This window comes from Spermophilus citellus (genome assembly GCF_964194105.1).
Source record: "Spermophilus citellus genome assembly, contig: SCAFFOLD_562, whole genome shotgun sequence".
Lineage (NCBI taxonomy): Eukaryota > Metazoa > Chordata > Mammalia > Rodentia > Sciuridae > Spermophilus > Spermophilus citellus.
The window spans coordinates 1-19,936 of NW_027672879.1; the positions used below are offsets into that span (position 1 = coordinate 1).

The following is a 19,936-nucleotide window of genomic DNA, read 5'->3' on the forward strand; positions in this document are numbered from 1 at the left end:
TCAACTACAGTGACAAAAGACAATAACATGTACACAGGAGAAATTTTGCAAGTGTTTTTGAAGAACTGGAATATAAACAGAATGAAATAAAGCAAGTGTGCATATTTTTAGACCAAAAATAAAAATAGAGACATAAAATACTGCGTTATTTCACAGCCTTGAAGGTAAACAGAAGTCAAGGAATGTTGGCATTATACTGTTTACCAAAGTATTGTTGACTTCTGCATTTTTTTTGCAAAACACTAGAATTCATAACAGTTAGGAAACATGCTCACAAATCTACTGCTACTTTTATATCAAATGTAAAAATCTCTCAGTCAAACATCCACGTTTCTTCCCCAACTTGCACACTGTTTCTCATACATCTTAAACCACTTTCATCCCTTGGCTTCCGTAACAATTCATTTTCTCTGCACACTCCTTGGCTCTTTGATCTCCTACTTACTCTTTTGTATATATCCTGTCATTTAAACACCTAATCATCTATTTTTATTCTTTATCCTCATATCATTTTTTACATAACATGACATTTTAACATATCTGTTTCTTTGTATGAACATAGCTCAGCTTTCACTGTTTTATAAAATTTTGTTCTCACTAAATCAATGCTATAGAATTACATTAAGTTTCACTGTTCTCTTACTATATCACCACTCCTACAATAACAGGAAAAATACCTCATTTATGATTTTGAAATTGTATTCTTCAGTTCTGGCCCCATATCATAGAATTCACAATCTTCAGGTTTAACTATTTATACCAAAGCAATAAATATTGTTCCTTTCATAATACACTTTATATATAGCATACCTTTATAGGGAATAGTACTATTTATGAAGACATTGAGTTATTATCTCAGAATGTAAACATACAAAATGGCCATTGAATAAAATTGTTTTGTTACAGAAAGAGTTTTCTGAACCATGGGTACAATGGAGCTACTTGTTAGCAGGTTAGAAAGTATCTTTGTAGTGGAAATCACTGCGCATCTGGTTTCTCCCAGCACCCAGCTTCAAAACACATTGAAATAGAACACGTTGCTTTTTTTTTCCTTTGTGAAATCTTTAAATAAATTTGGAGAAGATATTATCTCATCATGCTTTCTTTTAGAATAATGTTTCAGGACTTCAATTACAAACAAGAACAACAGAAACTATTTCACAAACATGTTCTATTTTTATCCTCATTGGTATTAACAATCATGCAGCATTCATTTTTTAGAAGTGATTTTTTTTTGTGGAAAATAAAAGTATGTTTATGGTACAGTAAATGTACCTCAGATGCATAATGACACTTGACAGATTTTAGCCTCTAATGCATAAATCCTACTTCAACATCACTGATGTAATCTCTGAAAATCTAAGTATTAATTTGAGAGTATCATTTTGTTTACATCATCTGACAAGAGGATTCAGAGCGCATCTTATGTAAATTGCAATTATACCTAGAACACTTTTTAGAGCCATCTTCATATTACACTTTACATAATTTAATTGTATTCACTTGCTTTTTCTTTTGAATGGGAATGAAGGATACAGTCTAAACACAAGACACTAAAATTAAAATAACACTACTTGAATTCTAAATAGTAATATGATATTGTAAGAGCTATCGGGCAAAGGTATTTCTCCACTGAAGACTGAAAATGAGAATTTTTCCAAAAAATACATAATTAGAATTTTAAAGCACATAATTATCTGTCATTCTAAAATGTGTTTTATTTGAAATAACTTTAGATGTGCAAAGAAAGGTGAGAAAATATACATGATACCATATACTTTTCATCCAGTTTCTCCTAAATTTAACTTCTCATGTAATGATATTAATTATATATTCTTGGAATACAGGTGATATAAAATGATGCATTTAGTTGCCATATTTCCTTAGTTTCTTTCAAATTGCAATTCCTTGTCCCATATTATAATATATAATGTGTATATATTATATCAAATGTAAAAATCTCACATTATATAAATGTGAGTATATATTGTTATTAATTCTGTATAAAGTAGAATGCCCCTAGATTTGGGTTTGTCTGATGTTTCTATTACACTGGTCTATCAACTGTCGGGAAGAATACCGCAAAAGAGAAATGACTTTCTCATTATAACATTTATCATATCATGGGATTCAATGCCACGTGACCTTACTGGTTAACTGAGATGATTGAGTTAAGAGAGCATCTGCCAGTCTCTCATCTGTAAGGGTATTTACCTTTTTCTTTCCAGACTTTACTAGAAATGTGTCACCAAATGCAGCGCTCACTGAAAAGGGGAGGAATTAAACTCCTTCTTCTGGAGGATAAGTAGCAAAGAATTGTGGATGTTTAGTAAAGCACTGAATAATTAATAAGATTTTTAAGAAGATAGGTAAAATTATACAAATATACTGTTTTTCTTGATAGATTTACTACAAATTTGCATTTAATTTACCACTTTTAATTTACCTATTATGTTCCAGGAATATTAATATGTATCTGTAAATTATTATGTAAGATGTATATGATTTGGGGGCTGGGGATGTGGCTCAAGCAGTAGTGCACTTGCCTGGCATGCATGCGGCCCGGGTTCTATCCTCAGCACCACATACAAACAAAGATGTTGTGTCCGCCGAAAACTAAAAAATAATTATTAAAAAAACCTCTCTCTCTCTCTCTCTCTCTCTCTCTCTTTAAAAAAATATGTATGTGTTTAATGTTACATTCTTAAATTTATGACAAAATTTAATGTAAATAACATTAAAGGTGTATATGTACATATGTGTATATTTTTTTTAAATTCTTCTCTTAGTCCTATTGATTTATATTACCTCATTGCCATATGTCTTACTGAATTCTTATTTGTTAATCAAGGACAATATTTTATACATATATCTGTACAGTAAATGCTCTGAAAATGTTTGTGAGACTATACAAATGAATAAAATTGTGAAAAAAATCTCAAATGAATGAGGCTGGTCTTAAAAAAAATTATCAAATTAACATTCTGTGTATAAATATGAAATGTCAGTACTAGAATAGCTAGTTAGTTATTTTACAGTCAAAATAAAAAAAATTCATGTGTATTATATATACATATCTTCCTACCATATGTACCAATTTGTAAGCGCACATAGAAAAAATCTACCCAAAAGCAATCTTCTAAAGATTTCATTATATAGACTTAAAAAGATAACCATTTAAATATTTCCTACAACTCAAAATTTATTAAAAGAAACTATCCTGTTGTACAATTTTAGAAGTTGTATATTCATAAAAGTTAAAAGAGAGACTAGTGTGAAAAAGTTTTTGTATTATCATTATATTTGTGTTGAAAAAGTAACTCATATATTCCAAATACAAAATAGAAACTGAAAACAATTCTCACAGATTTGTACATCTGTGTTCCCTGTTTATTCCTTGGAAGCACCATTCAGGATGGCAAGAATGTGATATAAACCATCTCATTTACTGCAGCATTTAGGATCATCTGAAAAGCAGCCAATCACAGGGGAAAACTGCAAAGAACAAAGGTGAGCATTCAACAGTCTTTGAAATGTCTAGAGAAGGCCTCCACACACCTATGCGGCTTCCTGCTATACTGTTTTCAAATAGTACACATAACATTAGGAAGAACGAGAGAATAATCAGGGGAAGTAAAACCATATTGATTTACTTTTATATAGTCATGGATGAATTTAGTATATTTGATGTGTCAAAATTAGTAAAATCTATTTTTTTCAAAAGTATGCTTTTATGTTCCATTTTTATTAGTCAAGAGAAAAATTCCCAATATGAAAAGTAAAATAGCTGCTAGGTTTCTTTTGTGGAAGTAAAGTTATTGCAGTTTTTATTATTCATAGGCAACTTGTGGAAGTAAATTGGTTATCTAATGATTAAGTAGACTCATGGATTTTCAGTTTTTTCATCACTTATGAATGATTTAACATAAAAATATGATTCATTTAAATATTCAAAACTACTAAATATTGCAAATTTGTCTGTTTCAATAATAGTCTATTGAAAAAGACACTGTAGTACATTTGAATTTCTGAGATTAAGCATATGCAAAATAAATATTTTTTTTTCAGATTTCTAGAATACTTTTATCCAATGACTCAGGAGTTATAAAAGTGTGCAGTATGTGGGGCTATATTGTCAGTACTTCTAAATTTATCTAATTTCTCAATTTGTAAAATAATTATAGCATAATGCTGTGCATTAGGGATTTAATGGGTTAAAAATGTTCCAAAAATATAAATAACAGAATTCACAAAATATTTTAATAGAATCAAGATCATTCCCAAATAAGTAAATGTTTAAATTCCTTATTACCTAAATCTCAAAAATAATCAATTATGGAAATTCAAGAAAATCCATAAGTATTTTTCAAGTCACATTTGGTTGGGCATTCTAAGCAAAGAGTTTAATTTAAACCCTGAAATATTAATTAGCCAAAGTACATACATCTACTGTTTAATCGGTATATATGGAAAAAAATGCTCTCCCTATTTATTTATGAAAGTAATTTACTAGCATATAGGTCCATGAGAAAAAGTATTTTGATTATTTCACACCAACATTCTCTTAAAGGATTTTGAAACCATACATTCAAAGACACTCTGAGAATCCATACCAATGGGAGCTTCATTTCCAGATATCTTTGGTTTCCTACCATGTGGGATTCTCAAGTACCTCCTTGTTTTGTTACCATTTCTCCTTTATCAGAGTCAGAACAAAGAGGTTTGCACCAAGTTTCCTATTTCTTAGCTCCGCACTGGCTTTATCTAGACTTAAATCCAAAAGCACCTCCCTGCTCCAACATCATTTGCCACAACTTCATCATGAAATGGAAGAGAAAAGAAGGCACTTAGGGAAGAAAGATAAAGGCAGGCAGTGTTCTCATTCATTTCTAATCCCTTTATTCCTTCCTCTAAAATTCTACTCCTGAATAATATATAGGGACCACTAAGAACTCCATCTGTCTTTGAGCCTCTTTCTTATACTCTTAGCATGTGTCAGGCACCATGCTAATCAAATGGTGTGTGATGGTGGGCAAGGCAGCAGAGGTCATGTCCTCATTGACCAGAGCAGCTTCATGGTGGGGGGTAAGAAAAGCTTAAAAGCCACAGAGTTCTTTTATACTTATGCATATCCTCCTTAATAGTTTGAAAAGTAAGACTGTTATGTGTCCAAGTCAGATGGTAGCTGGCATGCACTTTAAAAATCTAAAATAAGCAACAGAATAAACTTGGTTAAAAGCACATTCAAGTATTTCTTTCCACTCAACATATCATTATGGTGACCCTCCCAGAACTGTCATTTTTACTGTGCATATAGCAATGAACAAGTCTGGAAAAAACTCTGCCCTCAAACAGCCTATACTCTGGTGAAAAGTGATAGATAATGTGAAAGTATGAGGTTAGCATTACCCTATCATCAAACCAGAGGAGAACATTATAAGAAAACTGCAGACCAGTATCTATAGATACAAATGTCCTTAATAAAATATTTGCACATCAAATACAACAGTGTATGAAAAGAATTATACTATACCCAAGTGGAATTTATCCCAGATATGCAACATCTGGGAAAATCAACTAGTGTAATCATTAAATCAAAAGGATAAAAGAGAGAAACCACGTGATCATATCCATAGATTCAGAAAAAGCATTTGACAACATAACACTCATTTATAGAAACTAAAAATAGAAGGGAACTTCTTCAACTTGAAAAAAATATATCTTTAAAAACCCAATAACTAGGGATGGAGTTGTGGCTCAGGGGTAGAGCACTTTCCTAGCATGTGTGAGGCACTAATTTATACATAATAAGGGAATTCTCACCTTTTCTTTGGTGGTAATAGGTCAAGAGATATAGATAAGTTTCCCTAGGGCCTGAATGGTGAGCTCATGATTGGAGATGTTTATAATTTAGGGAAACAAGATCTGGATCTTGATTGCAGAAGAGGCCAAGGTGTGGGATCATGAGAGAGAGAGAGAGAGAGAGAGAGAGAGAGAGAGAGAGAGAGAAATATAGACAGAGATACAGGGACCCAGGGCTAAGGGGTATGCTGCCAGGCACTGTTGCTGGGTACTCTGTCCAGCACATTGAACTTCACAATGACTCTTTTCTCCTCCAGGATACAGAGAACTTAAGCTCTCAGAGATTAAGCCATACCCACTAGGTCTATGGCAGAGCTCTGCCTTGCACCTTCTGTGGGGATGCATCAAGAAAGTGACCTCTACAAGGAACACACCTTCATCAGACATGTAATCTGCCAACACTTTGAACTTGGACTTGTCAGCCCACAGAATGGTGAGAAGTAAGTGATTGTGTATAAGCCACCTTGCTGGTGGTATTTTGTCACACCAGCCTGAATGGGGCACAGACAGGGCACCAGAAAGCATCTAGGCTTCAGCTTCCCAAACTCCGCCCCCCACCCTACACTGTCCTCTACTTACCCCCCTCAGCACCTGTCAATCACTATTTTTATTTATAAGTGATACTTTTGAAATGGAAACTTCATGTCATTTTCATTAAGTGAAAAATCCCTACCACTTGCCATGAGTCAAAGACAATCACACCAAAACGAACGAACCACCAACACAAACCCAAATCCAAACCCAACCAAAACCAAACCCGCAAGGAAACAAGCACACTAAATTCTATTCAGATGGTGGTGCCTACTTTAGGCTGGCTCTCCCTGCGATAAAGGCAAATGAGAAAGAGTCACAGGGATGTTAAGAACCCCAGTGGGCACCACCTGCGACTTTCTTCCGGACTCTGGAAAGGTGGTCCCCTCGGTGCAGAGCGCTGGACGCGTTGGAGTTCTGGACCACTCTGGAGTTGGGCGCGCCCCTGCTCCGCCCCCCGCCGGGCTGGAGAGCGAGGGGGCGTCCTGCCGGTCCATTGGGTCTGCCGCGGGCTCATTTGCATGGTCCGAGGGGGCGGGACTGGAGGGTGACGTCACGCAGGGAATGCCTAGGGGGCTGCACCCGCTCCGGGCTGGGAGCGCCGGCCGGTGGAGTGGAGTGGCCGTGGCCTCCTCCCGACTCGCACCCAGATCCTGCCCAGCACTGTGCCCCGCCGCCGCCATGTACGACCCCGAGTGTGGCTGGAGCCTGTCCTTCGGGGGCAGCGGCTTCTTGGGCTTGTATTACGTTGGGGTGACCCACTGCCTGAGCGAGCGCGCTCCGTATCTCCTCCACAACGCGCGCATGATCTTGGGCTCCTCGGCCGGGGCGCTGCATGCCGCCACCTTCCTGTCCGGGATCCCGCTGGGTGCGTCCCGGGCCGCCGGCACTCCGCGCTGGGAGGGAGCGTCTGCTAGGCTCGGATGCCGCGATCCCCCGGGGCCCTCGGAGGAGCCGGGAAGGGTCACTGGACACTGCGAGTGCATCTTGTAGGTCCCCTACCCAGACCGATTGCCTCCTTCGCAGCGTCCTTTGGAGTACTGCAGTGTCGCTGGAGCTTGAGGGAGCTGTCACTGGACCCGGGAAGGGGGAGCACCCCAGAGAGGCTTTTCGGGCCAGCGCGGAGGTTCCAAGAGACGTTTGCGCCTTCGCACCTGAGGCCCTGTATGGTGCCCGGGCTTGAAGGGAGCTCCCCGCCCCAGAACTGAAAGTGAAGTATTTCGGAGGAGAGGGAGGGACGTGGGGTGTGGGGTGAGGCTGGTCCCTGAGGTCTGAGTTGCCGAGGGGCTGATTGGCCCTGGATGTGACCAAGTACAGAGTTTGACTCCCAAGGTGGGCGTGGATTGGAGGGACTGGAGACATCCGGACCTCTGCCCAGCTCTCCCGGGCAACCTTTGGGTGGACTCCGAGGCAGACCAGCTGGTTTGGAGTCCTGATCACCCCAGGGGCAGAGGGTGGAATAGGAAAGTTGTGAACTCTCCCTCCTTCTCCAGTGTTTGGGACCCTTCCTAGAGGAGTTGGAATGGATTCTTGGATATTCCCCATCCCATCCTCTTTCCAACCCCCCACCCCACCCCAGCTCACTGTCACTGTCAATGAAATCCCAGACATTTGGATTTTGGCCTGCTGAAACATTTATCCACGTGGTTGCTGTGGGAAGGGAGGAGCTGGGTTTGTTTCTCCCCAGGCCAAACTGCTGGTCTTGGCATCCTTCCCAGGACCCACATGCCATCGCTCAGGGATTTTGAGCCAATAGGCAGGGTGTGGGGCAAGTGGAAGCATGGAACTGATGATACCCAAAAGTGCCCAGGAAAATAATGCCCCTTATCAGTTTATCTGGGCTCTTTAACAATTTACTCTTTGGGGAGTGACTTGGCTCATTGGGGAAGCCCTTGCTGGTAAGCAAAGCTGTGCCATTGGGCAGGATTAGTGAGCAGACCCTGTGCTGACCGGGATTTGGGGATTAGAGAGAGGCTGCCCTGGCTGTCCGCCTGCTGGCTGTCTCCCTTGTGAGGGAGAAGGGAGCAAAGGGCAGACAGTTTGGCCTCTAGGAGGATTAGACCGGCCACGTGACCATCTGCACACCCTGGGCTTTAGCAATGATAAGAGCCACCTCTTGTATTCTGGAGTGATCTCTGTGCCTCTGCTTGAACAGATGTTTGATTGGGACAAGGTTTGTTTGATTAATTGTTCATTGGCACTGGGGATTGAACCCAGGGATACTCTACCACTGAGCTTCATCCCTAGCCCTATCTATCTATCTATTTATTTATTTATTTATTTATTTTTATTTTGGGACAGGGTCTCCCTAAACTGTCCAGCCAGGCCTCCAACTTGTGATCATTCTGCCGTAACCTCCTGTGTAGCTAGAGTTACATGCATGTGCCACCATACCAGGCTTTGGACGAAGTTTAAATGCACTGACCCAGGGGGCCTGAATGATACTAACTCCTTTACAGAGGGGGTTCCTAACTAGGCAGAGGACAGCACAGCCTGGGGCTATGGCTGTCAGGGCACATGGAGGCGCAGGGACCATCAAGTTCTGCAAAGTGGATCTCAGGTTTTGTTAGGAGCTACTCCCTGGAGACTCTGGTTCCTGTTCTAATCCCCTGTCCTACAGGAGGAAGCTGCCGAGGAGCATTTCCCAGGCCTGTCGCTTGGCACAGGTCCTCAGAGCATCTGAGTGGAGGCTGGGTTTGGCAGGAAAGATAGACAGACTGCCAGCAGTGGCAAATTCACCACGCTGGCCAGGCTCAGAGCTCGTGGTCGGGAGAGGGTGTGGGTTGTGAGTCTGTGAGTTGAGGTCAGGGTTGGATCGAACAGGCTGCCTGTCCTTGGGCAACCCTGAATTTATGGCTGGCCAGGTCTGAGGCTGGACGAGATGGTCCATGTACAGAACAGAGGGGGCCAGACCAGATAGAGCATGACCGTGCTCTACATCTGCATTCGGTCTGGTATTTCTGGCATTAGAAACTTAAGGTTGAGACTAATTATTTATTAGTGGTCTCTTCTGAGTGGAACATCTTGCCGATCATATTTTACCTAATCTCTGTCTCTAAAAGTTGGATAGATTTTGTCCTACATGGGGAAGGTGGTGTGACATTTGGGCAGGTGGTAAAGCACCTTGCTGAGGTCACTCCATTACCAAGACCTGGAAGCGGGATTCTAACTTGTGTGCAAGGCTACATTCTTTCTCCTGCACCCTCCAAAGTGGAGACCATCGGCGTGGAGGCTGAGATGCTGCTGTGTTCTGGCTCGGGCTTTGTGGGCATTGCATTGGGGTGCTGTCAGACCCACAGGCTGCTGCAAGGGGGAGGCTTTTCCTGTGGCTGAAGCAGTAGAAATGCACCATAAACCCCGTGAACCGTTTCATGTTTCCTGGTGGCCATGTTGACTAAAGTCAAAGACTCAGAGAAATGTCACTGAGTCCACTAAGCTCAACATAGTATCATTTTACATCTAGTCAGTATAAATCATTATTAATGAGGTATTTCCTACTAAGCCTTTGAAATCCAGAGTATATTTTACGGGTCTTGATTTGGACCAACCACGTTCAAGGGCTGAGTGGCCACGTGGGGCTACCGTATGTGTAGGGTTGCAGCTTCTTTGTGAATGCTTTCTGAGTGGCAGACAGTCTTCTGGTCTTGACAAAAGGTCTCTATCTCCAGGGTGGTAATCTTTTTCTATGCATTTGTCTCCTGTCCCCAGACCGGGTCCTGCAGGTCATCATGGACCTCACCTGGAAGGCCAGGAGACAGAACCTTGGTGTCCTGCACCCGTCCTTCAACATGGGCAAGTACCTCCGAGATGGTCTGCAGGAGAACCTCCCAGACAACGTCCACCAGCTCATCTCAGGCAAAATCGGCATATCGCTCACCAGGGTGTCTGACAGGAGGAACGTGCTGGTGTCAGACTTCCAGTCCAAAGCTGAAGTGGTGGACATGAGTGCTTTGCTTATCTGGGTGTCCTCACGTGAGAAAGCCACACCCAGGGCTGACGTGGGCCCTGCACAGGGCGACATACATTCTGTGCACACTGGGTGATTTGGTCTGCCCTGGCCGCATGGCCACACTGTCTAGGGACCTCTCCTGGCTCAGTTCCAGAGCTCCGCTGGCTCTCTGCAGATTTTATAATGAGGCGGGCTTCTCAAGCCAAGCCCCCCAAGGTGGGAGTGGCTTCTTTGTCTCCACTCTCAGGGTCTAGCATAGACTAGATATTTGCCATGAGACATTTGCTGATGTCTTTCCTAAGAGTTCCTTGAGGGAATGGCAGGGCAGTACAAAGGCACCCCCTGGCATGTACAGTCAGCACCCTGGCAGGCAAGTTCCTCCCGTTTCACTTTGCTTCTGGAAGCTTTATCTAAACAACCCGCACCTGCCAGTTCCTTCATGTATCCATCCTTGTCCCCCACTCTCCCCTGACCAGTGTGGCCTCCATCTCACACTGCAGCCCCAGGGTCTCCTGGAAGCTTGTCAGAACTACAGAATCTCTGGCCCTACCTGTGACCTGCTGCAGAACTACCTGGGGGCACAGAGCTGTGGTCCCACCAGCTTCCTGGGGACTCTCATGTGCATCAGCATTTGTGAAGCACTGTTCTAGCTACCCAGTCCACTACTGTGTCCCACCAGTGATGACCCAGTGTGGCTGTCCGGGAGGTCAAGCCCCAGGACAATTGTGTTGGCCAATTGTTCATGCCCCGTGTAGTAAGGCACCTACTCTTGCAGAGAGCATTCAAGGTTGGCGCCATGTTTGGAGAAGGCTGGAGAGGCCGGGCTCTCACTCTTGTCTCTGCAGGCCCTGCTCTGTTCCTGCTTCATCCCCTTCTACTCTGGCCTGATCCCTCCTACCTTCCGAGGAGTGGTAAGTGTGTGGGGGCGGCAGAGAGGGCTGCAACCTGGAGACCTCCTTTGAAATGCTCACTGCTCCCACCTACAAGGTTCGAGGCCCAGGTGCCCCCGGACCACGTCCCCATGCGGGTCCCTGGGCCTCTCAGTCTTGCAGACAGAATCCTTAGCAGCACCAGCTTCCAGGCACTGGGCAGCAAAACCTCCTCAATGTGTAATTAATGACCTTGCTGTGGGTAAGGTACACTGCAGGCTCACTTAACCCGCTCGTGAGCAGCGCAGGTAGGTTCCCACTGGCCTAGTTAAGGCGTCAGAGGCTTAAGAATCTACTGCTCCTAGGGAAGAGCTTTGTTTTCCAGAGAAGGCAGAACTGTCGTGTTTTCTAGCAGCAGCAACAAAAATCTGTACGTCTGGTCTGACACCCGTCTCTGCTCTGTTGTGTTTGCTCTTTTGTGAAGCTCAGGAGAAAGTTGGGGCTGTGGAATGCTCCCTTTTAGGGTCATTTTTAAACTCATGAGGAAGTAGCAGAATGATAAGACCCTGCCAGCCCCTCAGGCAGAGTGAGCTGGAGGTGGTGGTGGATCAACCCTCCTGAGGCAGGAGGTGCATGGCCACTGTGTCAGGGCTCTGCTGTCCCCCACCACAGGGCTTGTCTCATTCACTGCAAGGCAACTCTTGTCCCCACAGGTCAGTACCCAGGACAGGTGTCCACAGGGTCAATTGGGGACCTGGCCATTGAGTGACCAAAGCACATTTTGGATTCTGATGTTGGCCCCTTGTCCTGTTAGTGGCTTCAATATGTATTTCATCTTCTCAGAACTAAGCAGAGGGCCCCTGGGGCACTGTGGTGGTGACCCCAGATTCCCCAGTGCCCATTTCTGGCTTTTCCTCCTGGTAGGAAAAGCAGCCCAGAGCCCCCTTGGGGCATGCTTCCAGGTGGTGCCCCAGAGCCCTGCTCATCCCCCCACTTCAGGAGTTCCGTGCCAGACACATGTCCATCCTGATTTACAGATGAGAAAACTGAGGCCCCGGCTACAGTGTGGTCACTCCAAGCTCTGTGTGGCAGACACCTGGAATCAAGTTCTCACTCTCCCTCAGCATAGCTGTGACACTTTGGACATATTTCTGAACCTCTCTGAGACTGACATTGCAAAACGGGGTTCTTCACGCGGCATCAGGGTAGATGGAGAAGAGCTTGAGGTCAATAGTGCAGGTCCAGCTTAGACCAGAGCCTGCCAGGGGCGTGGCCAAGGTGGGCTACTTTATCATCATTGTCATCGTTCTTCTGCCCCGGGCCAGAGGCCACACCTAGAGATTGTCCCATCATTAGATCAGCTGGACACAGTGACCACCCAGTCAGCATGCTCAGGGGAGTCCTGCCAGAAACAGGGACAGACTTTCCTGAGAGTCAGCCAGAGCATTGCCCTGGCAGAGCGCTAAGCACCTGGAGAGGTTCCACATAGCAGAGGAATGTCCTTGAAGGAAAGATGGTCGCCCCTCCACAGCCTTCACCAAAGGTTCACATGCTAGGTCCGTGCTCCTTCATGCCCACGAGGCTCCCGATGCCCGGTTCCATCTGCCACTAAGCTGTGCAGCTGCACTGGGTGTGGGGCTGCTCAGTAGTCCTGTGCTCAAGGATGGAAGGAAGGAGGGACAGAAGGAGGGAAGGAAAGAGGGAAGGAAGGAGGGAAGGAGGGAAGGAAGGAGAGAGGGAAGGAAGGAGAGAGGGAGGGAAGGAAGGAGAGAGGGAAGGAGGGAGGGAGGGAAGGAGAGAGGGAGGAAGGAGGGAAGGAGGGAAGGAAAGAGGGAAGGAAGGAAGGAGGGAAGGAGGGAAGGAAAGAAAGAGGGAAAGAAGGCCGGACAAACATATCTACAATTGTGAACAAGTTGCAGGCTCACATCGGGTCAGTTTTGGACTCGAGGTGACAGTCTGTTGCTGGCCAAGGTGTGGCCAGCACTTCCATGCTTCGCTGGACCTGTTTTGGGCTGAGCTCTGCTCCCAAGGCTGGCTGGAAAGTCCTCCCTCTGTGGGCCCTGGTGGCTCTGCTGTGGTGGCTGTGACTGGGGATCATCCCAGACACTGATGCAGCTGTTCAAATGGTTGGAAAACCTCCCTACCTGGCTTAGCTATGGGCAATAAGGGTTTATGTCACACTGTGTCCCCAGTGCACAGAGCATCTCTAGTTTATGTGGCCCCTTTGTATGTGTTCTTTGGAAACACCGGTGGGGATCCCTCCAGCCTTGGCCAGCACAACAGGGTCTGGACCCCACCCTCCGCCCGCCTCGTTGCCAGGTGCCATCATGCAGTACAAACACCCCCTTACGACAGTATATAGCAACCCCGAGAGCCAGTGTAGAGCCTGGCCTTCCTACAAGGAACACAGAGGCGCCCAGTGAGCAAGAGTGGCTCTCGAAGCCCGTCTCCTGCTCTGTCCACCTGCAGTGGCTCCCAGAATTCCCCGCCAGCATCCTGAAGACACAGTAAAGGTAGCTGGTCCACCATGCGGCCAGCGCAATGGTTTCATTAATGAGGTTCTTGGCATAAAAGTTAGCTAGCAGAGATCGAAATAAAACACACAGACTCAGTTACCTTATTTCTATGGCCAGGTCCCAGACGGCTCCCCTCTCTGGTTCCCACCTCTAGCCGCCCAGCAGGGCAGCAAGGATTACTCAGGGCTAGCAGGAGAGAGAGAGTGAACACGCCGGGGAGTAGCCTTTTATTGGGGAACAAGAAATTCAGGGGAGAATTCCATCCAATGAAGGTTGAGGGGGGACCGCACTCCAAGGTCAGGGTCAGTGATTGGGCCCCCGGGGTCAGTGGTCAGTCACACCCCCACACGGACGGGTTCTCTCATCAGGAGAGGGCCGGGAACGCTCCGACACAGCCAGAGCGCCTCAGACCCAAACCGGGAGTCGCCCAGTCTCGTGTGAGGATGGCTCCCCACAAGCTGGAGCTGCAGACGGCTTCAGTCCCTTTCTCCTTCCTTAAAAGCGTTACATAGATGGCGCATTCAGTGACAACCTACCCCTTGCGGATGTCAAGACCACCATCACTGTGTGCCCCTTCTACGGGGAGTTTGACATCTGCCCTAAAATCAAGTCTACAAACTTCCTTCACGTGCACGTCACCAACTTCAGCTTCCACCTCTGCCTGAGGAACTTCCACCTCCTGCCAGATCGATTTTCTTCCCCCCAGGCTTCAAGGTGAGTGGTGCTCGGGTGCTGGTCTTCTCTGTGATGGGGTGGCCAGCACCCTGGCAGAGCGAGAAGTGTGAAATAATCAGTAAGAAATAAGACAAAGCCAAAGACTGGATTTAAAAGTGGGCTCCTGATGGGTCTTTCAGCCCTGATGGGAACTGGAACTGAGCAAATTTAAAAGGCCCCATTCTTTATTTAAGGGGAAGTACATCAAAATCAGGGGTAAGGTTTCAGTGTGGGAGGGGTCTTGCTTAGGTGCCTGTTTCTCGGTGTGGCAGGGGCTCTTTGACCCTCAGGTTGTGAGCTCAGATGGCACCAGCATGATCTGGGCTCTCTCGAATGGGGGAGGTTTCACCAGTCGTTCCCAGAGAAGCAGCTTCTCTGTCTTAACGGCTTGAACAGACCCATAGTTCCTGTGTGGCCTGTGACATCTTTCCCCTGCTTTTTAAATTCAAACGATGGTCAGTTACTTGGGGTTCTTGGATCTTGGACCTAAGGATACGGCAACCTATTATCACGACACAAGAAAGAATTCGTAGCACACATATTATCCCAACAATAAACCAGGTAGAGTGTTTAACATATTTCCAGGGTTACAGCCGTTTAATTTATGAAGTATTGTTCAGCTAGAAACGCAGGGTCTGTGCGCCTGATCTTGCTTTTCTGCATACCCTGGGTGTGATCATGTGACTCCGTAGGTTCCAGCTATTATCATGGCTATGCCCAATGCCCCTCAGATGATTTTTAACCTTTCCCCAATCCCATTGGGAAGTGTGATATTTGGCTGTAGTAACACAGACACACTTAGAGTCAGCCTGGCATTTAAGCTTTTGTTCAAATTTGAGGGTAGAAAGCTGCTTACTGATATTTATGACAGTAGCTTTCAAAACACTGAATTTAGTCTCAATCTTTTCATCAATATTCACCTCATTGTATGGGCTTTGGAATTATTTTGAGCCAAATTATTAAGAAAATGAGCTTTAGCTTTAACATTTCTTAAAGTTACATGACATTTATCACCTTTTCTCCCTATTCTTACATTTCAGTAATTAAAGCATAAGGAGATTGAGCACAGGCATGCTGGCCGGAGCAGGGACCTTCCCTGTGCTTCCTGTCCATAAGGTTAGGGGAGCTGCTTCTCTGCTTTAGTGGCTCAACAAACCCATAATTTATACACGGCCTCCAACACTTCTCTGCCTCCCTGATGGGATTGTCTCTCGCTCAAGCAAACAAGAACAGCTCCAGGAAAAGCTGCTTGTCTCACGAGTTTGGTGATGGCCACCCTGACCAGGGGCATCCCCAGGCCACATGGACATCCACATGGACAGGGCCAAGTGCTCCAAGTAGTGGGGGCTGTGGCTCAGGCATTAGGATTTCTCTTCCTTCTTTTTGCAGCGCTGGGTGGAACCCAGGGCCTTGCTGACACGCAGCCCAGGATTTTTTTACTTTTTTTTACCACCCTGGTTCTGACTGAGTCCCCCCAGGTGAGCAGGTGTGCCCTCTCCTGGTGGAGGTCTTAGAATCCTTGCACATTCACACAGTAAGGAAGGGTGTAGGGTGTGTGCTCACCAGCACTCACCTGCACCCGGGCTCCACGGACAGGAGGCTGTGCAGCTCAATGGACTCTCATGTCCTGCTGTCCCAGTCACAGCTAGGACGGGCCCTGAAATTTGTTGGTGGAGGCTTGTCCTACAGCCAGCAGAGCCCAGAGACACAGCACCTGGCAGCGAGGTCTCTGTGGAGAGGTGACATTCAGGCCAAGGCAGCAGGAAGGGCTCTCTTGGGAGCACCAAGACCTGTATCTGGGTACAGGCTAAGCAGCTCAGCCTGGAAGGTTCTGGGGGGATGTTGGTTTGGCTTTGAGATGACGTTTGAATAAGCGGTGCTCAGCGCCCCCCACACTTGCTGGCTTCCTTGCAGATGATGAGAGAGATATGCCTTCGGGGGTATTTGGACGCCTGCAGGTTCTTGGAAGAGAATGGTACGTGTGGGCTTTGTGGCCATCTCAGCCTGTGGGTAGCAGGATGTTCACATGGTGATGGGATTGCCTGATGTCATGATGCCCAGAATGTGTCCTTGTTGTTAAGCCGCACGCGTCTGTATTAGGGTGGAACCGTTATTACACGGTTCAGAACTGTTTGTCTTTAATGCTAAGAGTCAGTTGAGGGTTGAGGCTTTGGATTATCCTTCAGCTGAGGCCAAGGAGACAATATGAGGACCTTGGTGTATTTATCTACGCAGAAGGTCAGTGCTGGGCTATGTGCTAGGGACACTGCTGTGAGCAAATGTGGCCTCTGCGGGGCTGGGGATGTGGCTCAAGCGGTAGCGCGCTCGCCTGGCATGCGTGCGGCCCGGGTTCGATCCTCAGCACCACGTACCAACAAAGATGTTGTGTCCGCCAAGAACTAAAAAATAAATATCAAAAATTCTCCCTCTCTCTCTCTCTCTTCTCTCTCTCTCTCTCTCTCTCTCTCTCTCTCTCTCTCTCTCCTCTCTTTAAAAAAAATGTGGCCTCTGCTGGGCTCAGGGAGAAGTGAGCAGATGGCCATGTGCTGTTGGGAGCCCTGCTCCAGGGTCACGCAGGAGGGATCTGCAAGTAGGACTGCCAGAGGCTGTGGCCCCCTGAGACCTCCTCTGAACAGGAGAGCTGGGTCTCAGAGGCTGCAGTGGGCCCGAGGCCTGCAGGATGGGCTGCCAGGGGCAGGCGAGGGAGAAGGACCTGGGAATGACCGACGGGAGAGTCAGGAAGGGGCAGATCCAGGATGAAGTCCTGGCTCAGCTTCCACTCTGGGGCAGGGGAGATGGGGTCTGCTTGCTGCTCGGGGCCCTTGGGAGGGCCCGGGTTGGCTGGAAGCCGGGAGCGTGTTCTAGGGCCCCAATTCCATGGTGCAGACTTCAGAGTGGGGCGTGGGCGTGATAGAGATGTCCCTGTGCGCACACCTTGACCAGTGGCACCTTGGGCCTTCTGACCTGACCGCAAGCCCAAAGACACTGACACTGCCTGTGACCTGCCCAGCCCAGCAGTTTAGTCCTCTAAGGGCAGAGGCCACTCGTTGGGGTCAGGGGCCAGGTCCAGGCCCAGGGAAGGGCATGCACAGGGGCATGATACTACCTTGCCTCCTGCTGTCTTTCCAAGCCAACCCTGGCTCTGCCATGCATTAGCTGTGTGACTTTGGACAAATCTCTTGACCTCTCTGCTTCTGATTCCTTGGCAGGAAGATGGAGTCAGGAAAGTGGTGGGCTGCCCTGGAGCCTGACGGGCAGGGTTTAGCTCAAAGCCTGACGGTGCAGGCTCCACCCATGGGATTGCGATTAGAAATGAGCTATAATCCTTGTCTTTCAACCTTAAGAATCCAGGTGTAAAGCGGGGGTTGGCAAGCCACCAAGGCAGGAGCCAGTCACATCTGTCCACACGAAAGCTCCTTCCTCCCTGGCACCTAGCTGATCCTGGGCCTGAGGTCCCCGCTGGCCCCCTGGTAGCGCTGTGCTGGGTAGTCCCTGCTGCCCACCTCCTCTCAGGCCTTCTCTGCTCTCCTAGGCATCTGTGACCGGCCCGAGCTATGCCCAAGTTTGTCCTCAGAGGAGGAGGAGCCAGAGGCCATCTTGCCCTGCTGGGAGGACCAGAGGCAGCAGCTGTCCCTGATCCTGGGGCTGGCGGAGGGGGAGGAGCTGATGGAGCGCCTCAGCACCCTGCCTTGGGATGAGTACATCCTGGACACCTTGTCACCCAGGCTGGCCGCAGGTGGGGGTTCGTCTGGGGGTGGTCGGAAGGTGAACCCGAGAGCAAAAGTGCTTCTCTCCCGCGTTGTGGGGGCCACAGGGCAGAGTGAGACCAGCACCCAGCTGCACGCAGAGCCTCCCTTCCTCCCACGGGGTCATGACCAGGAGGAAGATGGACCCCAGCTGAGCCCAGTCCTGGTTGCCGGGCCCTCGGCTCAGCTTCCTGAGTGTCCCCCGGCCCAGCTAGGCTGGTGTTGGTGGAGCCGGGGCCAGGTCCCTGGGACGGGGCACAGTCCTTCAGAATGCCTTTCGGGTCCCTGCTCCCTGCCTGTCCCCCGCCCCTGGTTCCTTCCTCCAGATCCTCTCCTGGTTTCCCTCAAGTTAGACCTCTGTGTCATCGGTGCTGAAGGGACAGTGTTGGGGTCTGAGGGTTTTGTCCCCTCGAATCACAGGTTGAAGTCCTCTCCCCTCCCCAGGTTGTGGCATGAGGGGTGAGGGCTTGGGGGTGAACAGGTAGTGAGCAGGGTCCTCATGAGCGGATGAGTGCTCCTATGAAGGAGGTGCCTTCTGGGCAGGAGGGCCCTGGCCACACACCCAGACACCAGGATTCTGCTGGAGCCCTGGACGTGGGCCTCCCGGCCTCCGAACTGTGAGCCGCCGTCCCACAGCAGTTGTGGTGGCAGCCTGAGCGGGCCGGTCAGGTGGAGGAGGCCACAGGCCAGCTTCTGAGGCTGCATTTGGGGCCACCCAGAGCAGATGCAGTTCCTGGGCTTCACGATACTGGTGCCCTCGGAGCCGGAGACCCAGCTGCCTTGGCAACTCCAGACCCCCCTGTTGATTCCATCTTGTGTCACCTGCCACGGGGATGCCTGCCCCCCACCACCTCCGCAAGGGCTGCCCTCCCCATTGATCTTCCGTGGCTCCTGCTCTGAAGGAGCCACCTGGTAGAGCCCGCCCCACGGCCAGCCTGACGCTCCTGGGCTCCAGGCTGAGGGCACTGCCCACCGAGCTCCGCCTGGGTGAGTGGCCACCTCTTCTCTTGGTGAAGCCAGATCTCTCCTTGTCTCCCCCAGGACTGGCGGGAGCCATGAGCCACAGGCTTGGCTACCAGAGCAGGCTGTTCAGCCTCCTGCCTGTGCGGGTCATGTCCTTCGTCATGCTGCCCGTGGAGTCGGCCGTCGCCCTCCTGCACAGGTGAGCTTCCCGGCTGCCTCTCGTCTCCTGTGAGGGTTAAATGAGGGGACAGGTGAAGGCCCCGGCCCAGCCCGGCTCACAGCCTGCATGCGGTGCCCAGAGTTGCCCTGCTGTCCCGGGGGCCGGGGCAAGTCACCACCAACTCACAGACCCCGAGACTCCCGCAGCTGGCTGCGGCCTCTCGTAGCATCAGGCTCAGCAGCTTGTGACCTCATGGGGAAACTGAGGCCTGGAGACGCTGGGTCACAGCTGAGGTCTCGGAGCTGGCTGGTGGACCTGGCGGGGCCTGGTATTGTATCTTGCCCTTAGGCCTGTTCATTTATTTAGTGGTGCTCAAGAAATGAACAGAGTGTGGCCAGCAGTCCTGCTGTTTGTTTGGGCCCCTCCTGTGCTCCGTTCCTGCCCCTCTCCACCAAATAAATAAACAAAACACAAGTTGGAAAGAGAAAAGGGAGGAGGAGGAGAGCAAGAGTCGTCAGGCAGGGCCCAGAGCGGGCCAGGGTCCCGGGTGCAGGTCTCGGTGCTGTGCTGCAGGAGTCGGTTCTGGGGCCCAGGCCCAGGTCGGCCTTGGACAGCCCCCGTGACGT

At 48.2% G+C, this 19,936-nt stretch overlaps 1 protein-coding gene across 1 annotated transcript; it reads left to right on the forward strand.

Annotated features, from left to right (window-relative positions):
• Positions 1 to 7,074: 7,074 nt before the first annotated feature.
• LOC308640482 (1-acylglycerol-3-phosphate O-acyltransferase PNPLA3-like) lies at positions 7,075 to 19,528 on the forward strand (the record flags this gene model as incomplete). The annotated part of the gene is made up of 9 exons (XM_081312373.1): positions 7,075 to 7,261; positions 7,420 to 7,557; positions 10,102 to 10,334; positions 11,188 to 11,253; positions 14,230 to 14,441; positions 15,491 to 15,557; positions 16,356 to 16,416; positions 17,974 to 18,177; positions 19,229 to 19,528. 9 exons carry the CDS (start codon positions 7,075 to 7,077, stop codon positions 19,351 to 19,353), a joined length of 1,293 nt encoding a protein of 430 aa, XP_081168499.1. The 3' UTR covers positions 19,354 to 19,528.
• Between the last annotated feature and the right edge of the window lie 408 nt (positions 19,529 to 19,936).